The following is a 17,544-nucleotide window of genomic DNA, read 5'->3' as shown; positions in this document are numbered from 1 at the left end:
ATGACCAATGATAATTGTAAGATTGTGGCCTTATTTTTTACATTACTTTTCTTGTAAAGTAGAAAAATAATATTACTCATCCAAACATATGTTTGGATGACGTTAAAAAGTACATAAAATATAGGGAAATAAAAGTATCCAATTGTGATTTCTTACTCTCCAAAGTAAACTAGATAAAGGCGTTTTAATCAATATAATTTTTTCTTACTTCCTTGCTACAATTTCCTTGTTTCCCTCACTTGAATTTAATGACTGAGTTTGTTCACATCAGATGAAACAACCAAATGCTGCCAAGATGGATATATCAAAATTAGTATTCATTATCATTTGCCTGCCACCAGCATTTGCAATAGGTAATTTTCAAGTATTGACACTAAAATCTAATTCAATTATGTTTTGGAAATCAGATGATGAAAGAGTTTTATCAAAAAATCATCAAAATTCAGGCTGTCAGTACGGATTATTTGGTAAATACTGCACCAAGAATATTCCAGAAAATCGATATTGCGTTGGCGCAAGTGGACCCCATGGAGATTACAATTTTTTAACTGGACTTTGTTTAAATGGATGCGCATTTGCAGGACAGCAACCTCCTTATTGCGATCGAGGCACACTTTATATTTCTGATTCTTTAAAAACTTTCTACAAAATTTATTTTCTACTTAGATTGCGACGATGGCAAATATGGTTTCAATTGCACACTAAACCAACCCACTAGAACATGTTTTGGCTCAGGACGTTACGGATCTTACAACAAAGAAACAGGGAACTGCATCAATGGTTGTGCCAAATCAGGTCTTCAGTCTCCAGGGTGCTCACAAGGTAGTTTTTTGCAGAATTATAACTAGCAATGACTTTATGTTTGAATTAGCATGCGAATATGGAAAATTTGGGATGAATTGCGGCTACAGCTTTACAAAACGTGTATGCGCCGGTGCAGATGGAAATTACGGTAACTATGACGTATCAAATGGAAAATGCTTGCAAGGGTGCGTGGAACCTGGAAAGGAGCCACCATTCTGTACAGAGGGTGGGTTTTTTGCATTTAAAAAAGAAACAAATAATTTGCATTTTCAATTAAGATTGCCAAAATGGAAAATATGGGTGGGATTGCTATTTTACTGCGTCTCAAGGAGTTTGCGCAGGACTGACTCCTTATGGCGAATATGACAAAGCCAGTGGTGTCTGCTACAATTGTATGGAGATGGGAAAAAAACCTCCAAACTGCAAAGACGGTCTGAATTTTAATTTCCTTAAAACATCAGTTTTATTGTTTCTTTGGCAGCTTAGATTGCGACGAAGGAAAATTTGGCCAAAACTGCCAGTACGACCTTCCTAAAAGCGAAAAAAGGTGCTCAGGTCATGGCACTTACGGTGATTACAATCGCAAGACGGGACATTGTAGAATAAGTTGTTTGAAACCAGGTTTTTACTTTCCGCCTTGCATTAAAGGTTCGAATATTCATGATTTTATAATTGTATAAGGTGTAATGTTGAAAATTATCTTTTCCAAAATTTTAGAATGTACTCGTGGCCATTTCGGATATAATTGTAAAGATAAATTGCCAACAACTAAAAAATGTTCCGGTGCAACACAGTTTGGAGATTATGACCCTGCAACAGGAAATTGTAAAAGTGACTGTGACCAACCTGGCGTAAAATTCCCTGAATGTGAAAAACGTTAGAACTTATAAAAAAAATTATCTTTTACCGCACTTAAAATTTCTTTTAAAAGCTTGTGATGATGGATGGTTCGGACGAAAATGTCATTCTACTCTAAGGAGTGGAACATGCGCTGGCCCGAAATGGGGAAATTACGACAAGAAAACAGGACATTGCAAGAATTGTGCAAGTCCTGGTTATAAAATGCCCTCTTGCACCGAGCGTAATTTTTAAGAATCAAAACCAATAGATTTCTTTCATTTTTGTAACGAAAAATTTTTAGCGTGCGATGATGGATTTTATGGACATAACTGCAATCAGAAGTTTGCAAGGGAAAGATGTGCTTACCGCCAGAATTACCAAAAACACCTTGCTGGGTATGGGGATTACGACAGAGCAACAGGAAATTGCACCAGTGGTTGTTCCGAACACGGCCTCAAATTTCCTGAATGTGTAAAAGGTGAGACAAAGGGGACATTAATTTTTATTTATGATCAGTTTATGATAAAAATTAAATTCATTTTTAGAGTGTGAAAACGGAAAGTATGGACTAAATTGTGTCTCTCAACTCGCACCTGGAATGTGCGCTGGACAGGAAATAGGAAATTACAATAAGACAAATGGGCACTGCAAGAGCTGCGCAAAAATGGGCTTTAAATTGCCCTTTTGTAATCAACGTATTACTACATTTTTTTTTAGAATGGCAGCCAAATATTCCAATTACATATTTTAGGTTGCGACTCTGGATTGAATGGGCTTAATTGCGACTACTCTGTAGGGGACAAGTGTTTAAATGGCAAATACGATACGATAACAGGGAACTGCACCGTTTCTTGTACGCATTCGGGGTTTCAATTTCCCTCGTGCGAAAAAGGTATAGAACATAGTAATATTTAAGAAGCCTAATCAGAAATATTTTTAAGAATGTTATGGAGGAAAATACGGAATAAACTGCAGGGAGCAACTAAGAGAGAAGAAGTGCTCAGGTGCAGGAAATTACGGCGATTACAATAAGGCAAACGGAGAATGTGTGCAATCGTGTGCAAGGCCAGGCCTCCAATTTCCACATTGCAAAAAGGGTTTGATATTTAATTTTTTTAATCCCATATAATAAGGCCATAACATTACTGTTTTGTTTCATATCATTAGAGTGTGATGGAGGAAAATTTGGACTCAATTGCAACGAGATTATTAAGTCCGGGGCTTGCGCAGGAAAAATGGAATTTGGAGAATATGATAAAGTGAATGGAAGTTGCAGTTTGGGTTGTAAGGAGATTGGCATTCAACCGCCAAAGTGTATCATGGGTATATTCATTCACATAATTATAAAGCAATAACCAATTAGTTCATTGTCTGTAATTTTCAAAAATTTAGAATGTGATGAAGGAAGCTTTGGAATGAACTGCAATGAAAAATTCGACCCGTCTGTTTGCGTGGATGAATCTTATAATCGCACCACAGGCTTTTGCTTAAAAGGGTGCTCTCGTGAGGATTTGATACCTCCAAGTTGCATGGAAGGTTTGTTAATTGTTTAATATTTACTTATGAAAATTTTAAATAATTTACAAGATGATGACACATGTATTTCTTTAGAATTACGCTTTTTTGTTTAAAGAATTTATTTCATTTTTGAAATCAATCTATGAATATGAAAACAAAAATTGAATTCTTCATAGTATTTTTCATTTAACATATTGCTGTACAAGTTAATTGGTCACCATTGCTCTGCGACTTTACTTGACTATACACTTTTAAAATATATTCTATTATTCAGAGGGAAAAAATTCAACACTGATTGGAATAATCATTACTGTCCTCGTAGTCTTGATTTTGGTAATGGTTGCAACATTTATTGCTATTCATAAATGGAAATTAAAATGCTGGTCCATAAATACAATCGAGACTTCACCGAACGATAAAGAAGCAGAGTGTAAATTAATAGATTTCGATATGTAAATAATTCATCATATATTTTTACTTTTGCAGACGAAATGTTCGATCTTGTTATGGGGCCTTCAGCTCCACTGGTTCCATCTCGGCAGGACGATTTTTCCACCCTTGTTAACATTTCAAACTTTGACGAGTATTTGGAAAAGGTTTTTGAATTTGACCTTATTAAAAAACAGCATAGAGTACTGGTGGAAAAATTTAAGCAATATGAGAATTAAAAAATTTCTACTTCTTAGATGATTGCACGAGAAAAATCCAAACCTTGCAACGCTGGAAAATCACGTGAAAATAAATTAAAAAATCGATTTGGAAATTTGGCCGCCTTTGATGAGACAAGAGTGAAACTTTATTTCCAAGCAGGGATTGACCAAAATGACTACATCAATGCTAATTTTATTGAGGTGAGAATTTTTTGCATACACACAAAACAATGATAGGTAACGCCGTCAACTGGCCCAGAAGAATAGCAGAGGCAAAATTTAAATTTCATTTGTTTGTGCTTCCATACTTTTATTTTTCTTCTATTCAAAGTTCTTAAATATGCCAGAAATATTAAATCTAAGAAAATTAATTTTATATTTTAACATGGGATCAATTTGACAAGCGAACAGGAATTTTATGAATGTAATATACCATTTTTATATTAATATTTCTTTTCAAATTTACTAAAATAAAGGGTTACAAGAAGGCCAAAGCATACATCGCCACGCAAGGTCCAAAGGAAAACACGCTGATCGATTTCTGGCGAATGGTATGGCAAGAAAAAGTGTCCTTGATCGTGATGCTCACTGACTTAATTGAGAATGGACAAGTATGAATTGAGATCCATCAAAACATAAAAAACAAATTTAAAAAATTATAAAATTCAAGACAAAGTGCGAAAAGTACTGGCCTGAAGAGCAACAATCTTTCCACGCCGAGGGTCTCCAGGTTCTACACGTGAAAGAGGAAAATTTCCCCGATTACATAATGCGTACTTTGCGACTCAAGAACGGAGATCAAAATCGAGCAGTAAAATTTAAATAAAAAATAGTATTCCCTCTGATAATCAAACCAAAAAATTTCAGGTCGTGCAAATGCACTACACGCAATGGCCTGACCACGGAGTGCCAATGTATGCTCAGTCTCTTGCTAGTTTCTCCGAAAGAATCTCAGATATAAATTCAGATGCACCGATTTTAGTTCACTGCAGGTTAAAAAACAACGAGTTGCTAAGTTTAAAAACAATTAAATTTTTCAATCTTGCAGTGCTGGTGTTGGCCAGACCGGGACTTTTATTCTAATTGACATTTGTTTGAAAATGGCGAGAGTGGAAGGTTCCTTTGATGCATTTGAGACTCTGAGCAAAATTCGTTCCCAGAGGGCAATCATGGTCGACAAAGAGGCAAATTCATATTCTTAAATTAAAAACATAACTTTGAATCATCTTTTAACAGGTCCAATTTCGGTTTGCCTACTTGGTCCTATATGAAATCCTAAGTGTGCCAAAATATGATGTGTCATGCAAGGAATTTGCAAAAGAGATGAAAAATTTAATGGTACATAAAAAAAACTAATATATCAAAGATATACCGATATTGTACTTTGATTTGAAAATCTTTAATTCAATGAAACAAAAGTTTATTAGTTTATTCAATCATATAAAGAAAATTCTAGAGACAGTTTATTTTACAGTTTAAAATGACATAAAAATTCTCAGTAATTGACGCTGATCAATTGTATGAATTTTTTTTATAATTTCATATAGTTGAACAATAAGAGTTTGCTCAATTTACGTTGGTTGGAGCTCAACAAACTTTGCGAAAGTGAGTGGAAGCGAATTCAAGCAGGAGATTCAGCACGAGCTGAGGGTTGCAGATTTCAACTAAGCATCGATGGCAAGTTAATTCACAAATGAATGTATTAAATTATTAGATCATTTTCACTCTTGTTCGCAGCATCGGATTTATATGCAAAAATTGGTCCAACTTATCCTTTGGCTGAATATTCAAGTTTCATCAATGCCGTATTGGTTGACGGTTTCAAAAAGAAGGACAAGTTTATTTGCACAAAAACGCCTTTAGAAAATACGATTGCGGATTTTTGGCGAATGGTAGATCAGTATAAAGTGGAACACGTGATCATATTGAATGATTTGGACCAAAAAGAGGTGAGTTACGTTATTTGAATTTAATTCAGAAAATTAACTTTTTATTCATGTATTGTAGAAATCTTTCCTACCTTTGGTCGAAGGCCAGAAACTCGTTGTGGGCGACATGTTTTTGACCCTGATAAAAACTTATCAGTTGAAAAGCTGCTCAATCTTGGACATCGAGCACTCAAGGGTTCATAATATAGATTTTCAAAATTCAATCTACTTGAATTGCATATAAAAATAGGGATTCGTGAAAGTGGTTTGCTTCTCTGGCTGGCCGTCGGAAAAATCAACAGTTCCAGAAATCGAGTCGTTGGTGGAATTGTGGGATCAAACAGAAATCGCAAGTTTGGAAAAGACGAGTGTTTTTGTTTGCAAGTGAGTTTTTTTCCTTTTCTTTGGAAAAACGATTTGATCAAAAATACGCTAAATTTCAGCGACGGAATTACGGCTTGTGGATTTTTCGCGGCGCTGGGTTTTGTAATACAGAAAATCAAACTGGAGCAAAAAGTTGACGTGGCCATGGCCGTCAGGTGCACTCGAAGTGCCAGACCTCAATTCGTAGCAGGAATTGTAAAACTGAATTTACAATTTAAACTTTCGTTTTTTAAATTTTTTCAATTCTTTCAGGACCAATTTGAGGCGCTCTACAAAGGTGCCTTCAAATATTTAGAAAATTTTAACACTTACGGAAATTTCAAGTAATTTTTACTTAGTTAATAGTCCAAATATTTTGAAATATTCTATAGCTTAGAGACGCAGAGAGCATGAGGAGACTTTTTTTAAAATTTTAATAGACAACAAGGTCAATCTAAAAGCATGACCTGGCCCAGGCTATAATCTAACTAAATTAATTCAGTGCAATTTTAATTCTGCGATAATAGTTAGCCACAGACAATTTACGTTTTTGTAAATATTTTTTAAATAGGTGCATACATTTTATGTATTGGTACGCTTTTTTAAGCTTTGTAAATTTGAATTGTAAAATAATTAATTTACAATAATATTAAGGCCCATTCGGCGGGAAATAATATTTTCAGAGATTCAAAAGCCAAAGCCCAGGTTAATTTAGTTTGGATTTCATGGATTTTTTTTTGTAAATTTAGCTTCAATTAAATATCTGACGCATGACAAAAACAATTAAGGAGAACATTTATAGTAATTTTCAATGTGAAAATTTTGAATCTTTCCTAGAGATACTCGAGACACATTATCATTATATACAAATATTTTTCTTTCTTTTATAATTCAAATTATAGGATTCATAGGATTATAACTATAGGCTTAGTGTGCTATTTTTTTTTTATTATAAGTACATTATTATTTGAAGATCAAGTGGTCATATTACTATTGTAAATTTTGTATAAACCAAGCTATGTGGATTTGGTGTTTAAAATAAATAATTTCTATTAAGTGTGTTGCTTTCAAAAAATTATAAAATAGAATTTTTTATTATTTTACCTTTCAAAAACCCATAAGACTACTCTGTAGGGGACAGGTGTTTAAATGGCAAATACGATACGATAACAGGGAACTGCATCGATTCTTGTACGCATTCGGGGTTTCAATTTCCCTCGTGTGAAAAAGGTACGGAAAATAGTCACATTTAAGATATTCAAATAAGAAATATTTTTTGAATGTGAGGGAGGAAAATACGGAATAAACTGCAGGGAGCAACTAAGAGACAAGAAGTGCTCAGGTGCAGGAAATTACGGCGATTACAATAAGACTAATGGAGGATGTGTTCAATCGTTTCTCCATGCCAGGCCTCCAATTTCCACATTGCGAAAAGGGTTTGATTTTTAATTTAAATCCCATATAATTAGACCATAACTTTACTGTTTTGTTTTTTTATCATTAGAGTGTGATGGAGGAAAATTTGGACTAAATTGCAAAGAGATTATTAAGTCCGGGGCTTGCGAAGGAAAAACGGAATTTGGAGAATATGATAAAGTGAATGGAAGTTGCAGTTTGGGTTGTAAGGAGATTGGCATTCAACCGCCAAAGTGTATCACAGGTACATTCATTCATATAATAATAAAGCAATAACCAATTAGTTCATTTTCTATAATTTTCAAAAATTTAGAATGTGATGAAGGAAGATTTGGAATTAACTGCAATGAAAAATTCGACCCTTCTGTTTGCGTGGATGAATCTTATAATCGCACCACAGGTTTTTGCTTAAACGGGTGCTCTCGTGAGGATTTGATACCTCCGAGTTGCATGGAAGGTTATTCAATTTAATTTTATTTATGTATTATTAAAATCCTCAATACTATTATTTTATTTTATTCTAAAATTGTTTTCTAATGATTCTGCAGAGTGAAATTTATATAATTTATTTTCAGAAGAAACAAATTATCTATTATGGTTATCTGGAAACGAAGAGTTACCTGCTGGCTAATAAACATGAATCGTTTAATGGAATCAAAAGAAGGTACTAGAATTTTCTATAATGCGAGTCAATACTAAAGCATACTAAAGTAATAATTGTAATACCTGGAGAAAATTAAAGAATTTTGCCAGTTTCAAATAATTTTTATTAAAAAATAAATAATGGCGCTTTATTAGTATCGATCACTATCTCCAACTCTTTTATAAGAGATTTTTTTTTTTAAATTTTTTTTAAATCTACGGAACTAAACCATTTTTCAACGCGTGCAAAATCCGTTTTATCACCTTATTATCGTCTCTTTATATTTCTCACTTCATTAGAAAGAGTTATTATTTTTTCAGAAGTTCTGGTGAATATTCCTTTAGGGCCCCTTTTGCCTGTTGCTTAATCAATTCCATCTGGCCAGGGAGTAAATTCCAACGAATCCACCATCATCAACGTCGCTAGTTTTGACGAATATTTGGAAATGGCAATCAAATTTGACTTGTTTAAAAAACAGCACGATGTAATTTAAAGATTGAACTCTGAAATTTTGCGATTGAATTTTACGTTGATTCTAGAAATTTCCTCGTGGACAAACAAAATCATGGGACGTAGGAAAATTAAGTGAAAATAAATCAAAAAACCGATATGGAAATCTGGCCGCCTACGATGAGACGAGAGTAAAGCTGAATTTTCAAACAGGATTGGGACAGAGTGATAACATCAACGCAAATTTTATTGACGTAAGACTGACACCAGTTTATACATTATATTTATTCAGAATTCAGAAAGTATTTCTAAGATTCAAAATTTTATTCGTATGAAAATATTATTGGGTAAAATTTATAAAAATGTGGTGTATTGGTCATTTATTTTTTTAAAATTTTTCTGGCCAAAAAAATTTAATATTTTTGCTAATTCGTTACTATTAAGCAATTTAGATTAGTGATTAAAAGATCCTTTGTAAAGGAGGAAATTTATAAAAGTAATAAATGCAATTTTATGAAGAGAATTAGACAAAAACTTTAAAATTCTCACACAAAACAGTAAATTTTGAAGTAATATAATTCCATATTCAAACGAAAGGGCTACAAAATGAAAAAAACATACATTGCCACGCAAGGACCGAAGTCGAACACCCTGGTCGATTTTTGGCGAATGATATGGCAGGAACAGGTTTCCTTGATCGTGATGGTCACAAACTTAATTGAGAATGGAAAAGTATGAATTGAGATCCATCAAAACATTAAAACTAATTGTAAAAAATTTCACAATTCAAGACAAAGTGCGAAAAGTACTGGCCTGAGGAAAGACAGTCTGTGTGCGTCAAGGGCCTTCAGGTTCAGAGCGTTAAGGAAGAAATTTACCCCGATTACACAAAACGCACCATGCGACTCATGAATGGAGACCAAAATCGTTTGGTTTGTGCTCTTATGAAAAAATTAAAATTTAAGGTGCCACGAATAAAAAATTGCAGGTTGTGCAAATGCACTACACACAATGGCCTGACCACGGAGTGCCTTTCTACGCAAAGTCTCTTGCTTGCTTCATGGAAAAAATTCTGGAAATCAAATCCGATAGTCCAGTTGTGGTTCATTGCAGGTCCATAATTTTCTATAATTTTTAATTGCAATATTATCCTAACCAAATTACAGTGCCGGAGTTGGTCGGACGGGAACCATAATTCTGATTGATGCTTGTCTTCGAATGGCGAAGGCAGAAGGTTTTTTTAACGCTTTTGATACGTTGGGCAAAATTCGCGCACAAAGGGCAAATTTGGTTGACAACGAGGTAATGAAAACAAGTAAATTATTAATAGCATTTTGAATAAAAATTAATTCAATAGATGCAATATCGCTTCGCTCACTTAGTTCTATATGAGGTCCTTTGCGTGCCAAATTATGATGTGCCTTGCGGCAGATTTACGGATGAGATAAAACATTTATTGGTGAGTGTCTGAATTAAGCGAAATTGAATGATTTGTTCAGTAAACAAAACTGACAGATTATATTTATGTAAATAATCAAATGAAGATTTATAATAATTGTATTGAAAGTTTATCATCTTTTATATTTAAATAGTTTCACATAAATAAGCAATTTATTTTTTAAATTGTGTTTTATGTATTTATTCTTTTTATTCAATTCAATTTATTGCTTGCAAATCAGGCAAATGGCAAGAATTTACTGAATCAGCACTGGCTGGGAATCAATAGAATTTGCACAATGGATTGGCAACGTCTTCAGGCGCAAAGCGTAGTTTTGCCAGAGAGATTTGGACTCCACGACTATCCTGCTGGCAAGTCGAGTTTAAAAATCAACTCACAAAATAATTGGACCGAGTATTTATTTCATACTTATTTTGCAGCGTCTGACAAGTGTTTGAAACTTTTCCCAAGTCAGCCTACGGAACGGAATCTTAGATTGATCAACGCGGTTTTTGTTGATGGTTTCAAAAAGAAAAACAAGTTCATCTGCATTCACACACCAACGCAAAGCACAATTGTGGATTTCTGGCAAATGATAGATCAGTATAAAGTTGAACACGTTATTGTACTAAATGAATTTCAACCGAACGAGGTGATTATAATATTAAAATTTTAAATGTGGTGTTAAATAAAATTTAAAACGATTTCCTACCTTTGGTCGGACGTCAGCTCTGCGCGGGTGACATTCAAGTAATCCTGAAAAAAACATTTCAGTTGAAACGCTGCACAATCTTGGACATTGAAAACTCTAGGGTCGACTAAAAATTAAATGAAAATAGTCATTTTTACGTAACCATGTAAATTTTAGGGAAATTGCTTAAAAGCAGTTTGTTTTGCTGGTTGGCCGGCACAAAACTCGATGGTTGCTGACGTCAAATCTTTGGTTGAGTTGTGGGAACAAACGGAAATCGCAAGCTTGGAGAAGTCTAGTGTTTTGGTTTGCAAGTGAGTGAATTTTTTTTTTCGTTTTCACGTCACGATATGAAATTTTTTTATTTCACTATTTCAGTGATGGTGTTACGGCCTGTGGGTTTTTTGCAGCACTGGGCTTTGTGCTTGAGAAAATAAAACTTGAACAGAGGTTTGACGTGGTCATGGCTGTCCGTTGCATTCGGAATGTGCGACCCGGATTCATTACAGGAATCGTAATAATATGATTTAATATTATCTTCAAATTTATACAAGTGAAATTCATTTTCAGGATCAATTCGAGATGTTGTACAAATTTGCATATTTAGAAAAGTTTGACACCTACGGTAATTTCAAATAATTAATGTATGAATAGTTTAAATTGCTCATTATATGTATTGTATTATAAACATCTATTCTACTTTTCATAACTGAAGAATGAAAGAAAATAAAAAATATAATATTTTCAAATGTCATAAATTCTGTTTAAAAACATTTGCAGAGCAAAAACATTACACTTGTAATATTCGAACGGAAATTGAATGTCTGATTTAAAAATATATGTATACGCCCATAATCAAACCTATTTCTTTTTGTAATTATCTTGATGTTATTTTGTGGAATTATATTGTAAAAAATACAAAACAGATAATGATGTATTAAAAAAAAACATTTTGTTAAAACATGGAAATTTTAGTCATATTTATAGAATGTAGGATTTTAGGTAGAGGAAAATAAAAATATTTGAATGTTTACCGACACTTCTTTGTATCTAAAGAAGTTATATTTCTTAATAAAATGACCAATGATAATTGTAAGATTGTGGCCTTATTTTTTACATTACTTTTCTTGTAAAGTAGAAAAATAATATTACTCATCCAAACATATGTTTGGATGACGTTAAAAAATACATAAAATATAGGGAAATAAAAGTATCCAATTGTGATTTCTTACTCTCCAAAGTAAACTAGATAAAGGCGTTTTAATCAATATAATTTTTTCTTACTTCCTTGCTACAATTTCCTTGTTTCCCTCACTTGAATTTAATGACTGAGTTTGTTCACATCAGATGAAACAACCAAATGCTGCCAAGATGGATATATCAAAATTAGTATTCATTATCATTTGTCTGCCATCAGCATTTGCAATAGGTAATTTTCAAGTATTGACACTAAAATCTAATTCAATTATGTTTTGGAAATCAGATGATGAAAGAGTTTTATCAAAAAATAATCAAAATTCAGGCTGTCAGTACGGATTATTTGGTAAATACTGCACCAAGAATATTCCAGAAAATCGATATTGCGTTGGCGCAAGTGGACCCCATGGAGATTACAATTTTTTAACTGGACTTTGTTTAAATGGATGCGCATTTGCAGGACAGCAACCTCCTTATTGCGATCGAGGCACACTTTATATTTCTGATTCTTTAAAAACTTTCTACAAAATTTATTTTCTACTTAGATTGCGACGATGGCAAATATGGTTTCAATTGCACACTAAACCAACCCACTAGAACATGTTTTGGCTCAGGACGTTACGGATCTTACAACAAAGAAACAGGGAACTGCATCAATGGTTGTGCCAAATCAGGTCTTCAGTCTCCAGGGTGCTCACAAGGTAGTTTTTTGCAGAATTATAACTAGCAATGACTTTATGTTTGAATTAGCATGCGAATATGGAAAATTTGGGATGAATTGCGGCTACAGCTTTACAAAACGTGTATGCGCCGGTGCAGATGGAAATTACGGTAACTATGACGTATCAAATGGAAAATGCTTGCAAGGGTGCGTGGAACGCGACCTCAAATTTCCTGAATGTGTACAAGGTCAGATGGAGGGGAAATTAATTTTTATTTATGCTCAGTTTATGATGATAATTAAATTCATTCTTAGAGTGTGAAAACGGAAAGTATGGACTAAATTGTGCCTCTCAACTCGCACCTGGAATGTGCGCTGGACAGGAAATAGGAAATTACAATAAGACAAATGGGCACTGCAAGAGCTGCGCAAAAATTGGCTTTAAATTGCCCTTTTGTAATCAACGTATCACTTCATTTTTTTTAGAATGAAAGCCAAATATTCCAATTACATATTTTAGGTTGCGACTCTGGATTGTATGGGCTTAATTGCGACTACTCTGTAGGGGACAAGTGTTTAAATGGCAAATACGATACGATAACAGGGAACTGCACCGTTTCTTGTACGCATTCGGGGTTTCAATTTCCCTCGTGTGAAAAAGGTATGAAAAATAGTCACATTTAAGAAGTCTTAACAAGAAGTCTTTTTTAAGAATGTGAGGGAGGAAAATACGGAATAAACTGCAGGGAGCAACTAAGAGAGAAGAAGTGCTCAGGTGCAGGAAATTACGGCGATTACAACAAGGCAAACGGAGAATGTGTGCAATCGTGTGCAAGGCCAGGCCTCCAATTTCCACATTGCAAAAAGGGTTTGATATTTAATTTTTTAAATCCCATTTGACTGTTTTGTTTCATATCATTAGAGTGTGATGGAAGAAAATTTGGACTCAATTGCAACGAGATTATTAAGTCCGGGGCTTGCGCAGGAAAAACGGAATTTGGAGAATATGATAAAGTGAATGGAAGTTGCAGTTTGGGTTGTAAGGAGATTGGCATTCAACCGCCAAAGTGTATCATGGGTATATTCATTCACATAATTATAAAGCAATAACCAATTAGTTCATTGTCTGTAATTTTCAAAAATTTAGAATGTGATGAAGGAAGCTTTGGAATGAACTGCAATGAAAAATTCGACCCGTCTGTTTGCGTGGATGAATCTTATAATCGCACCACAGGCTTTTGCTTAAAAGGGTGCTCTCGTGAGGATTTGATACCTCCAAGTTGCATGGAAGGTTTGTTAATTGTTTAATATTTACTTATGAAAATTTTAAATAATTTACAAGATGATGACACATGTATTTCTTTAGAATTACGCTTTTTTGTTTAAAGAATTTATTTCATTTTTGAAATCAATCTATGAATATGAAAACAAAAATTGAATTCTTCATAGTATTTTTCATTTAACATATTGCTGTACAAGTTAATTGGTCACCATTGCTCTGCGACTTTACTTGACTATACACTTTTAAAATATATTCTATTATTCAGAGGGAAAAAATTCAACACTGATTGGAATAATCATTACTGTCCTCGTAGTCTTGATTTTGGTAATGGTTGCAACATTTATTGCTATTCATAAATGGAAATTAAAATGCTGGTCCATAAATACAATCGAGACTTCACCGAACGATAAAGAAGCAGAGTGTAAATTAATAGATTTCGATATGTAAATAATTCATCATATATTTTTACTTTTGCAGACGAAATGTTCGATCTTGTTATGGGGCCTTCAGCTCCACTGGTTCCATCTCGGCAGGACGATTTTTCCACCCTTGTTAACATTTCAAACTTTGACGAGTATTTGGAAAAGGTTTTTGAATTTGACCTTATTAAAAAACAGCATAGAGTACTGGCGGAAAAATTTAAGCAATATGAGAATTAAAAAATTTCTACTTCTTAGATGATTGCACGAGAAAAATCCAAACCTTGCAACGCTGGAAAATCACGTGAAAATAAATTAAAAAATCGATTTGGAAATTTGGCCGCCTTTGATGAGACAAGAGTGAAACTTTATTTCCAAGCAGGGATTGACCAAAATGACTACATCAATGCTAATTTTATTGAGGTGAGAATTTTTTGCATACACACAAAACAATGATAGGTAACGCCGTCAACTGGCCCAGAAGAATAGCAGAGGCAAAATTTAAATTTCATTTGTTTGTGCTTCCATAATTTTATTTTTCTTCTATTCAAAGTTCTTAAATATGCCAGAAATATTAAATCTAAGAAAATTAATTTTATATTTTAACATGGGATCAATTTGACAAGCGAACAGGAATTTTATGAATGTAATATACCATTTTTATATTAATATTTCTTTTCAAATTTACTAAAATAAAGGGTTACAAGAAGGCCAAAGCATACATCGCCACGCAAGGTCCAAAGGAAAACACGCTGATCGATTTCTGGCGAATGGTATGGCAAGAAAAAGTGTCCTTGATCGTGATCCTCACTGACTTAATTGAGAGTGGACAAGTATGAATTGAGATTCATCAAAACATAAAAAACAAATTAAAAAAAATTATAAAATTCAAGAAAAAGTGCGAAAAGTACTGGCCTGAAGAGCAACAATCTTTCCACGCCGAGGGTCTCCAGGTTCTACACGTGAAAGAGGAAAATTTCCCCGATTACATAATGCGTACTTTGCGACTCAAGAACGGAGATCAAAATCGAGCAGTAAAATTTAAATAAAAAATAGTATTCCCTCTGATAATCAAACCAAAAAATTTCAGGTCGTGCAAATGCACTACACGCAATGGCCTGACCACGGAGTGCCAATGTATGCTCAGTCTCTTGCTAGTTTCTCCGAAAGAATCTCAGATATAAATTCAGATGCACCGATTTTAGTTCACTGCAGGTTAAAAAACAACGAGTTGCTAAGTTTAAAAACAATTAAATTTTTCAATCTTGCAGTGCTGGTGTTGGCCAGACCGGGACTTTTATTCTAATTGACATTTGTTTGAAAATGGCGAGAGTGGAAGGTTCCTTTGATGCATTTGAGACTCTGAGCAAAATTCGTTCCCAGAGGGCAATCATGGTCGACAAAGAGGCAATTACATATTCTTAAATTAAAAAATAACTTTGTATCATCTTTTAACAGGTCCAATTTCGGTTTGCCTACTTGGTCCTATATGAAATCCTAAGTGTGCCAAAATATGATGTGTCATGCAAGGAATTTGCAAAAGAGATGAAAAATTTAATGGTACATAAAAAAAACTAATATATATCAAAGATATATTGATATTGTATTTGATTTGAAATTTGTAATTCAATGAAACAAAAATTTATTAGTTTATTCAATCATATAAAGAAAATCCTAGCGACAGATTTTTTACAGTTTAAAATAAGATAAAAATTCTCATTAATTGACGCTGATCAATTGTATGATTTTTTTATAATTTCATATAGTTGAACAATAAGAGTTTGCTCAATTTTCGTTGGTTGGAGCTCAACAAACTTTGCGAGAGTGAGTGGAAGCGAATTCAAGCAGGAGATTCAGCACGAGCTGAGGGTTGCAGATTTCAACTAAGCATCGATGGCAAGTTAATTCACAAATGAATGTATTAAATTATTAGATCATTTTCACTCTTGTTCGCAGCATCGGATTTGTATGCGAAAATTGGTCCAACTTATCCTTTGGCTGAATATTCAAGTTTCATCAATGCCGTATTGGTTGATGGTTTCAAAAAGAAGGACAAGTTTATTTGCACAAAAACGCCTTTAGAAAATACAATTGGGGATTTTTGGCGAATGGTAGATCAGTATAAAGTGGAACACGTGATCATATTGAATGATTTGGACCAAAAAGAGGTGAGTTATATTATTTTAATTAAATATGAAAAATTGACTTTCTATTTATGTATTGTAGAAATCTTTCCTACCTTTGGTTGAAGGCCAGAAACTCGTTGTTGGCGACATGTTTTTGACCCTGATAAAAACTTATCAGTTTAAAAGCTGCTCAATCTTGGACATCGAGCACTCAAGGGTTCATAATATTTATTTTCAAAATTCAATCTAATCTGAATTGCATAATATAAAAATAGGGATTCGTGAAAGTGGTTTGCTTCTCTGGCTGGCCGTCGGAAAAATCAACAGTTCCAGAAATCGAGTCGTTGGTGGAATTGTGGGATCAAACAGAAATCGCAAGTTTGGAGAAGACGAGTGTTTTGGTTTGCAAGTAAGTTTTTTTTCTTTTCTTTGGAAATACGATTTGATCAAAAATATGCTTAATTTCAGCGACGGAATTACGGCTTGTGGATTTTTCGCGGCGCTGGGTTTTGTAATTCAGAAAATCAAACTGGAGCAAAAAGTTGACGTGGCCATGGCCGTCAGGTGCACTCGAAGTGCCAGACCTCAATTCGTAGCAGGAATTGTAAAACTGAATTACAATTTTGACTTTCATTTTTAACTTCTTTAAATTCTCTCAGGACCAATTCGAGACGCTCTACAAAGGTGCCTTCAAATATTTAGAAAAGTTTAACACTTACGGAAATTTCAAGTAATTTTTATTTAAATTGAATGGTAACACTCGAGGTGGATTTCATGACAAATTGAAACCGGGCGAACCTCGTTGCAAAGAAAAAAATGAAAAAATATAAAGGACAACTGACCCCAAAGGCGACCTGCGGTCTGCTGGTACTTTAAAACCTAGGGTTTCTTGTGTCCGACTAAACCTAAGTGGGAGGAATTAATAAAAAAATTAAAAATAAAATGGGAGGATTTAATTTTAATAAACAAAAATTGCAGAAATTAATTAAGCAAAAGAGTCAGTCAACAGATTCATACTGTGATTTTGGCAGAAATTTCCAGGGCAATGAACCCAAAGACTTTTCTGGCAAAATCACAGTAATCTGCCGCACTACTGTGATTTTGCCAGAAAAGTCTTT

The 17,544-nt window shown here is 33.8% G+C and overlaps 4 protein-coding genes and 1 long non-coding RNA gene across 9 annotated transcripts in view; 4 read left to right on the top strand and 1 right to left on the bottom strand.

Moving 5' to 3' along the window:
• Positions 1–17,544, bottom strand: part of LOC132194176 (uncharacterized) — a 138,069-nt gene that overhangs the window by 65,375 nt on the left and 55,150 nt on the right. The window contains exon 4 of the long non-coding RNA XR_009441518.1: positions 10,763–10,806. This is a non-coding gene — a long non-coding RNA (uncharacterized LOC132194176). The remainder of the gene's footprint in view (positions 1–10,762; positions 10,807–17,544) is intronic.
• LOC132194170 (uncharacterized) lies at positions 259–7,113 on the top strand. 3 transcript variants are annotated; one of them, XM_059615293.1, is made up of 28 exons: positions 259–353; positions 408–608; positions 667–822; positions 872–1,030; positions 1,083–1,235; positions 1,291–1,452; positions 1,522–1,680; positions 1,736–1,885; positions 1,946–2,122; positions 2,190–2,339; positions 2,396–2,536; positions 2,586–2,741; positions 2,812–2,967; positions 3,037–3,180; positions 3,437–3,592; positions 3,649–3,758; positions 3,849–4,013; positions 4,289–4,423; positions 4,483–4,623; positions 4,680–4,804; positions 4,861–4,996; positions 5,049–5,150; positions 5,360–5,489; positions 5,550–5,761; positions 5,820–5,936; positions 5,991–6,124; positions 6,184–6,319; positions 6,377–7,113. In XM_059615293.1, exons 1-28 carry the CDS (start codon positions 272–274, stop codon positions 6,449–6,451), a joined length of 4,020 nt encoding a protein of 1,339 aa, XP_059471276.1. In that variant the 5' UTR covers positions 259–271; the 3' UTR covers positions 6,452–7,113. The 3 variants fall into 3 exon arrangements, with proteins under 3 accessions (XP_059471276.1, XP_059471275.1, XP_059471278.1); XM_059615292.1 differs by having other exon boundaries at positions 3,649–3,794; XM_059615295.1 differs by lacking the exon at positions 3,437–3,592 and having other exon boundaries at positions 3,649–3,794.
• LOC132194173 (receptor-type tyrosine-protein phosphatase T-like) lies at positions 8,108–10,918 on the top strand. The gene is made up of 11 exons (XM_059615301.1): positions 8,108–8,183; positions 8,483–8,646; positions 8,702–8,866; positions 9,210–9,344; positions 9,404–9,544; positions 9,601–9,725; positions 9,779–9,914; positions 9,970–10,071; positions 10,292–10,421; positions 10,491–10,702; positions 10,780–10,918. The coding sequence occupies exons 2-11, from the start codon at positions 8,608–8,610 to the stop codon at positions 10,870–10,872; spliced, it is 1,278 nt and encodes a 425-aa protein (XP_059471284.1). The 5' UTR covers positions 8,108–8,183; positions 8,483–8,607; the 3' UTR covers positions 10,873–10,918.
• Positions 10,916–11,407, top strand: LOC132194175 (receptor-type tyrosine-protein phosphatase C-like). The gene is made up of 3 exons (XM_059615304.1): positions 10,916–11,055; positions 11,120–11,255; positions 11,312–11,407. The coding sequence occupies exons 1-3, from the start codon at positions 10,970–10,972 to the stop codon at positions 11,378–11,380; spliced, it is 291 nt and encodes a 96-aa protein (XP_059471287.1). The 5' UTR covers positions 10,916–10,969; the 3' UTR covers positions 11,381–11,407.
• On the top strand, positions 12,062–17,190 carry LOC132194172 (receptor-type tyrosine-protein phosphatase epsilon-like). Of its 3 annotated transcripts, none has more exons than XM_059615299.1 (23): positions 12,062–12,170; positions 12,264–12,425; positions 12,484–12,639; positions 12,689–12,847; positions 12,915–13,064; positions 13,120–13,260; positions 13,312–13,467; positions 13,522–13,677; positions 13,747–13,890; positions 14,147–14,302; positions 14,359–14,504; positions 14,559–14,723; positions 14,999–15,133; positions 15,194–15,334; positions 15,391–15,515; positions 15,572–15,707; positions 15,759–15,860; positions 16,067–16,196; positions 16,257–16,468; positions 16,527–16,643; positions 16,702–16,835; positions 16,895–17,030; positions 17,086–17,190. In XM_059615299.1, the coding sequence occupies exons 1-23, from the start codon at positions 12,089–12,091 to the stop codon at positions 17,158–17,160; spliced, it is 3,216 nt and encodes a 1,071-aa protein (XP_059471282.1). In that variant the 5' UTR covers positions 12,062–12,088; the 3' UTR covers positions 17,161–17,190. The 3 variants fall into 3 exon arrangements, with proteins under 3 accessions (XP_059471282.1, XP_059471283.1, XP_059471281.1); XM_059615300.1 differs by having other exon boundaries at positions 12,076–12,170; positions 12,225–12,425; positions 12,689–12,769; XM_059615298.1 differs by having other exon boundaries at positions 12,076–12,170; positions 12,225–12,425.

This window comes from Neocloeon triangulifer, unplaced genomic scaffold (assembly GCF_031216515.1).
Source record: "Neocloeon triangulifer isolate White Clay Creek 2 clone unplaced genomic scaffold, ASM3121651v1 ptg000006l, whole genome shotgun sequence".
Classification (NCBI taxonomy): Eukaryota; Metazoa; Arthropoda; class Insecta; order Ephemeroptera; family Baetidae; genus Neocloeon; species Neocloeon triangulifer.
The sequence above is the reverse complement of the archived record's forward strand: the minus strand, read 5'-3'. Positions and strand labels throughout refer to the sequence as shown.

Bases quoted from the DNA above. Each gene is read 5' to 3' on its own strand.
- LOC132194170 (XM_059615292.1), top strand. From the start codon at position 272: ATGAAACAACCAAATGCTGCCAAGATGGATATATCAAAATTAGTATTC. The intron at 609-666 runs GCACACTTTATA...TTTTCTACTTAG, and splicing joins ACCTCCTTATTGCGATCGAG to ATTGCGACGATGGCAAATAT. The intron at 4,624-4,679 runs GTAAAATTTAAA...AAAAAATTTCAG, and splicing joins ACGGAGATCAAAATCGAGCA to GTCGTGCAAATGCACTACAC.
- LOC132194173 (XM_059615301.1), top strand. From the start codon at position 8,608: ATGGCAATCAAATTTGACTTGTTTAAAAAACAGCACGAT. The intron at 8,647-8,701 runs GTAATTTAAAGA...CGTTGATTCTAG, and splicing joins TGTTTAAAAAACAGCACGAT to AAATTTCCTCGTGGACAAAC. The intron at 9,345-9,403 runs GTATGAATTGAG...TCACAATTCAAG, and splicing joins ACTTAATTGAGAATGGAAAA to ACAAAGTGCGAAAAGTACTG.
- LOC132194175 (XM_059615304.1), top strand. From the start codon at position 10,970: ATGGTTGCTGACGTCAAATCTTTGGTTGAGTTGTGGGAACAAACGGAA. The intron at 11,056-11,119 runs GTGAGTGAATTT...TCACTATTTCAG, and splicing joins TCTAGTGTTTTGGTTTGCAA to TGATGGTGTTACGGCCTGTG. The intron at 11,256-11,311 runs GTAATAATATGA...ATTCATTTTCAG, and splicing joins CCGGATTCATTACAGGAATC to GATCAATTCGAGATGTTGTA.
- LOC132194172 (XM_059615298.1), top strand. From the start codon at position 12,089: ATGAAACAACCAAATGCTGCCAAGATGGATATATCAAAATTAGTATTC. The intron at 12,848-12,914 runs GTCAGATGGAGG...ATTCATTCTTAG, and splicing joins ATTTCCTGAATGTGTACAAG to AGTGTGAAAACGGAAAGTAT. The intron at 13,468-13,521 runs GTTTGATATTTA...TCATATCATTAG, and splicing joins ATTTCCACATTGCAAAAAGG to AGTGTGATGGAAGAAAATTT.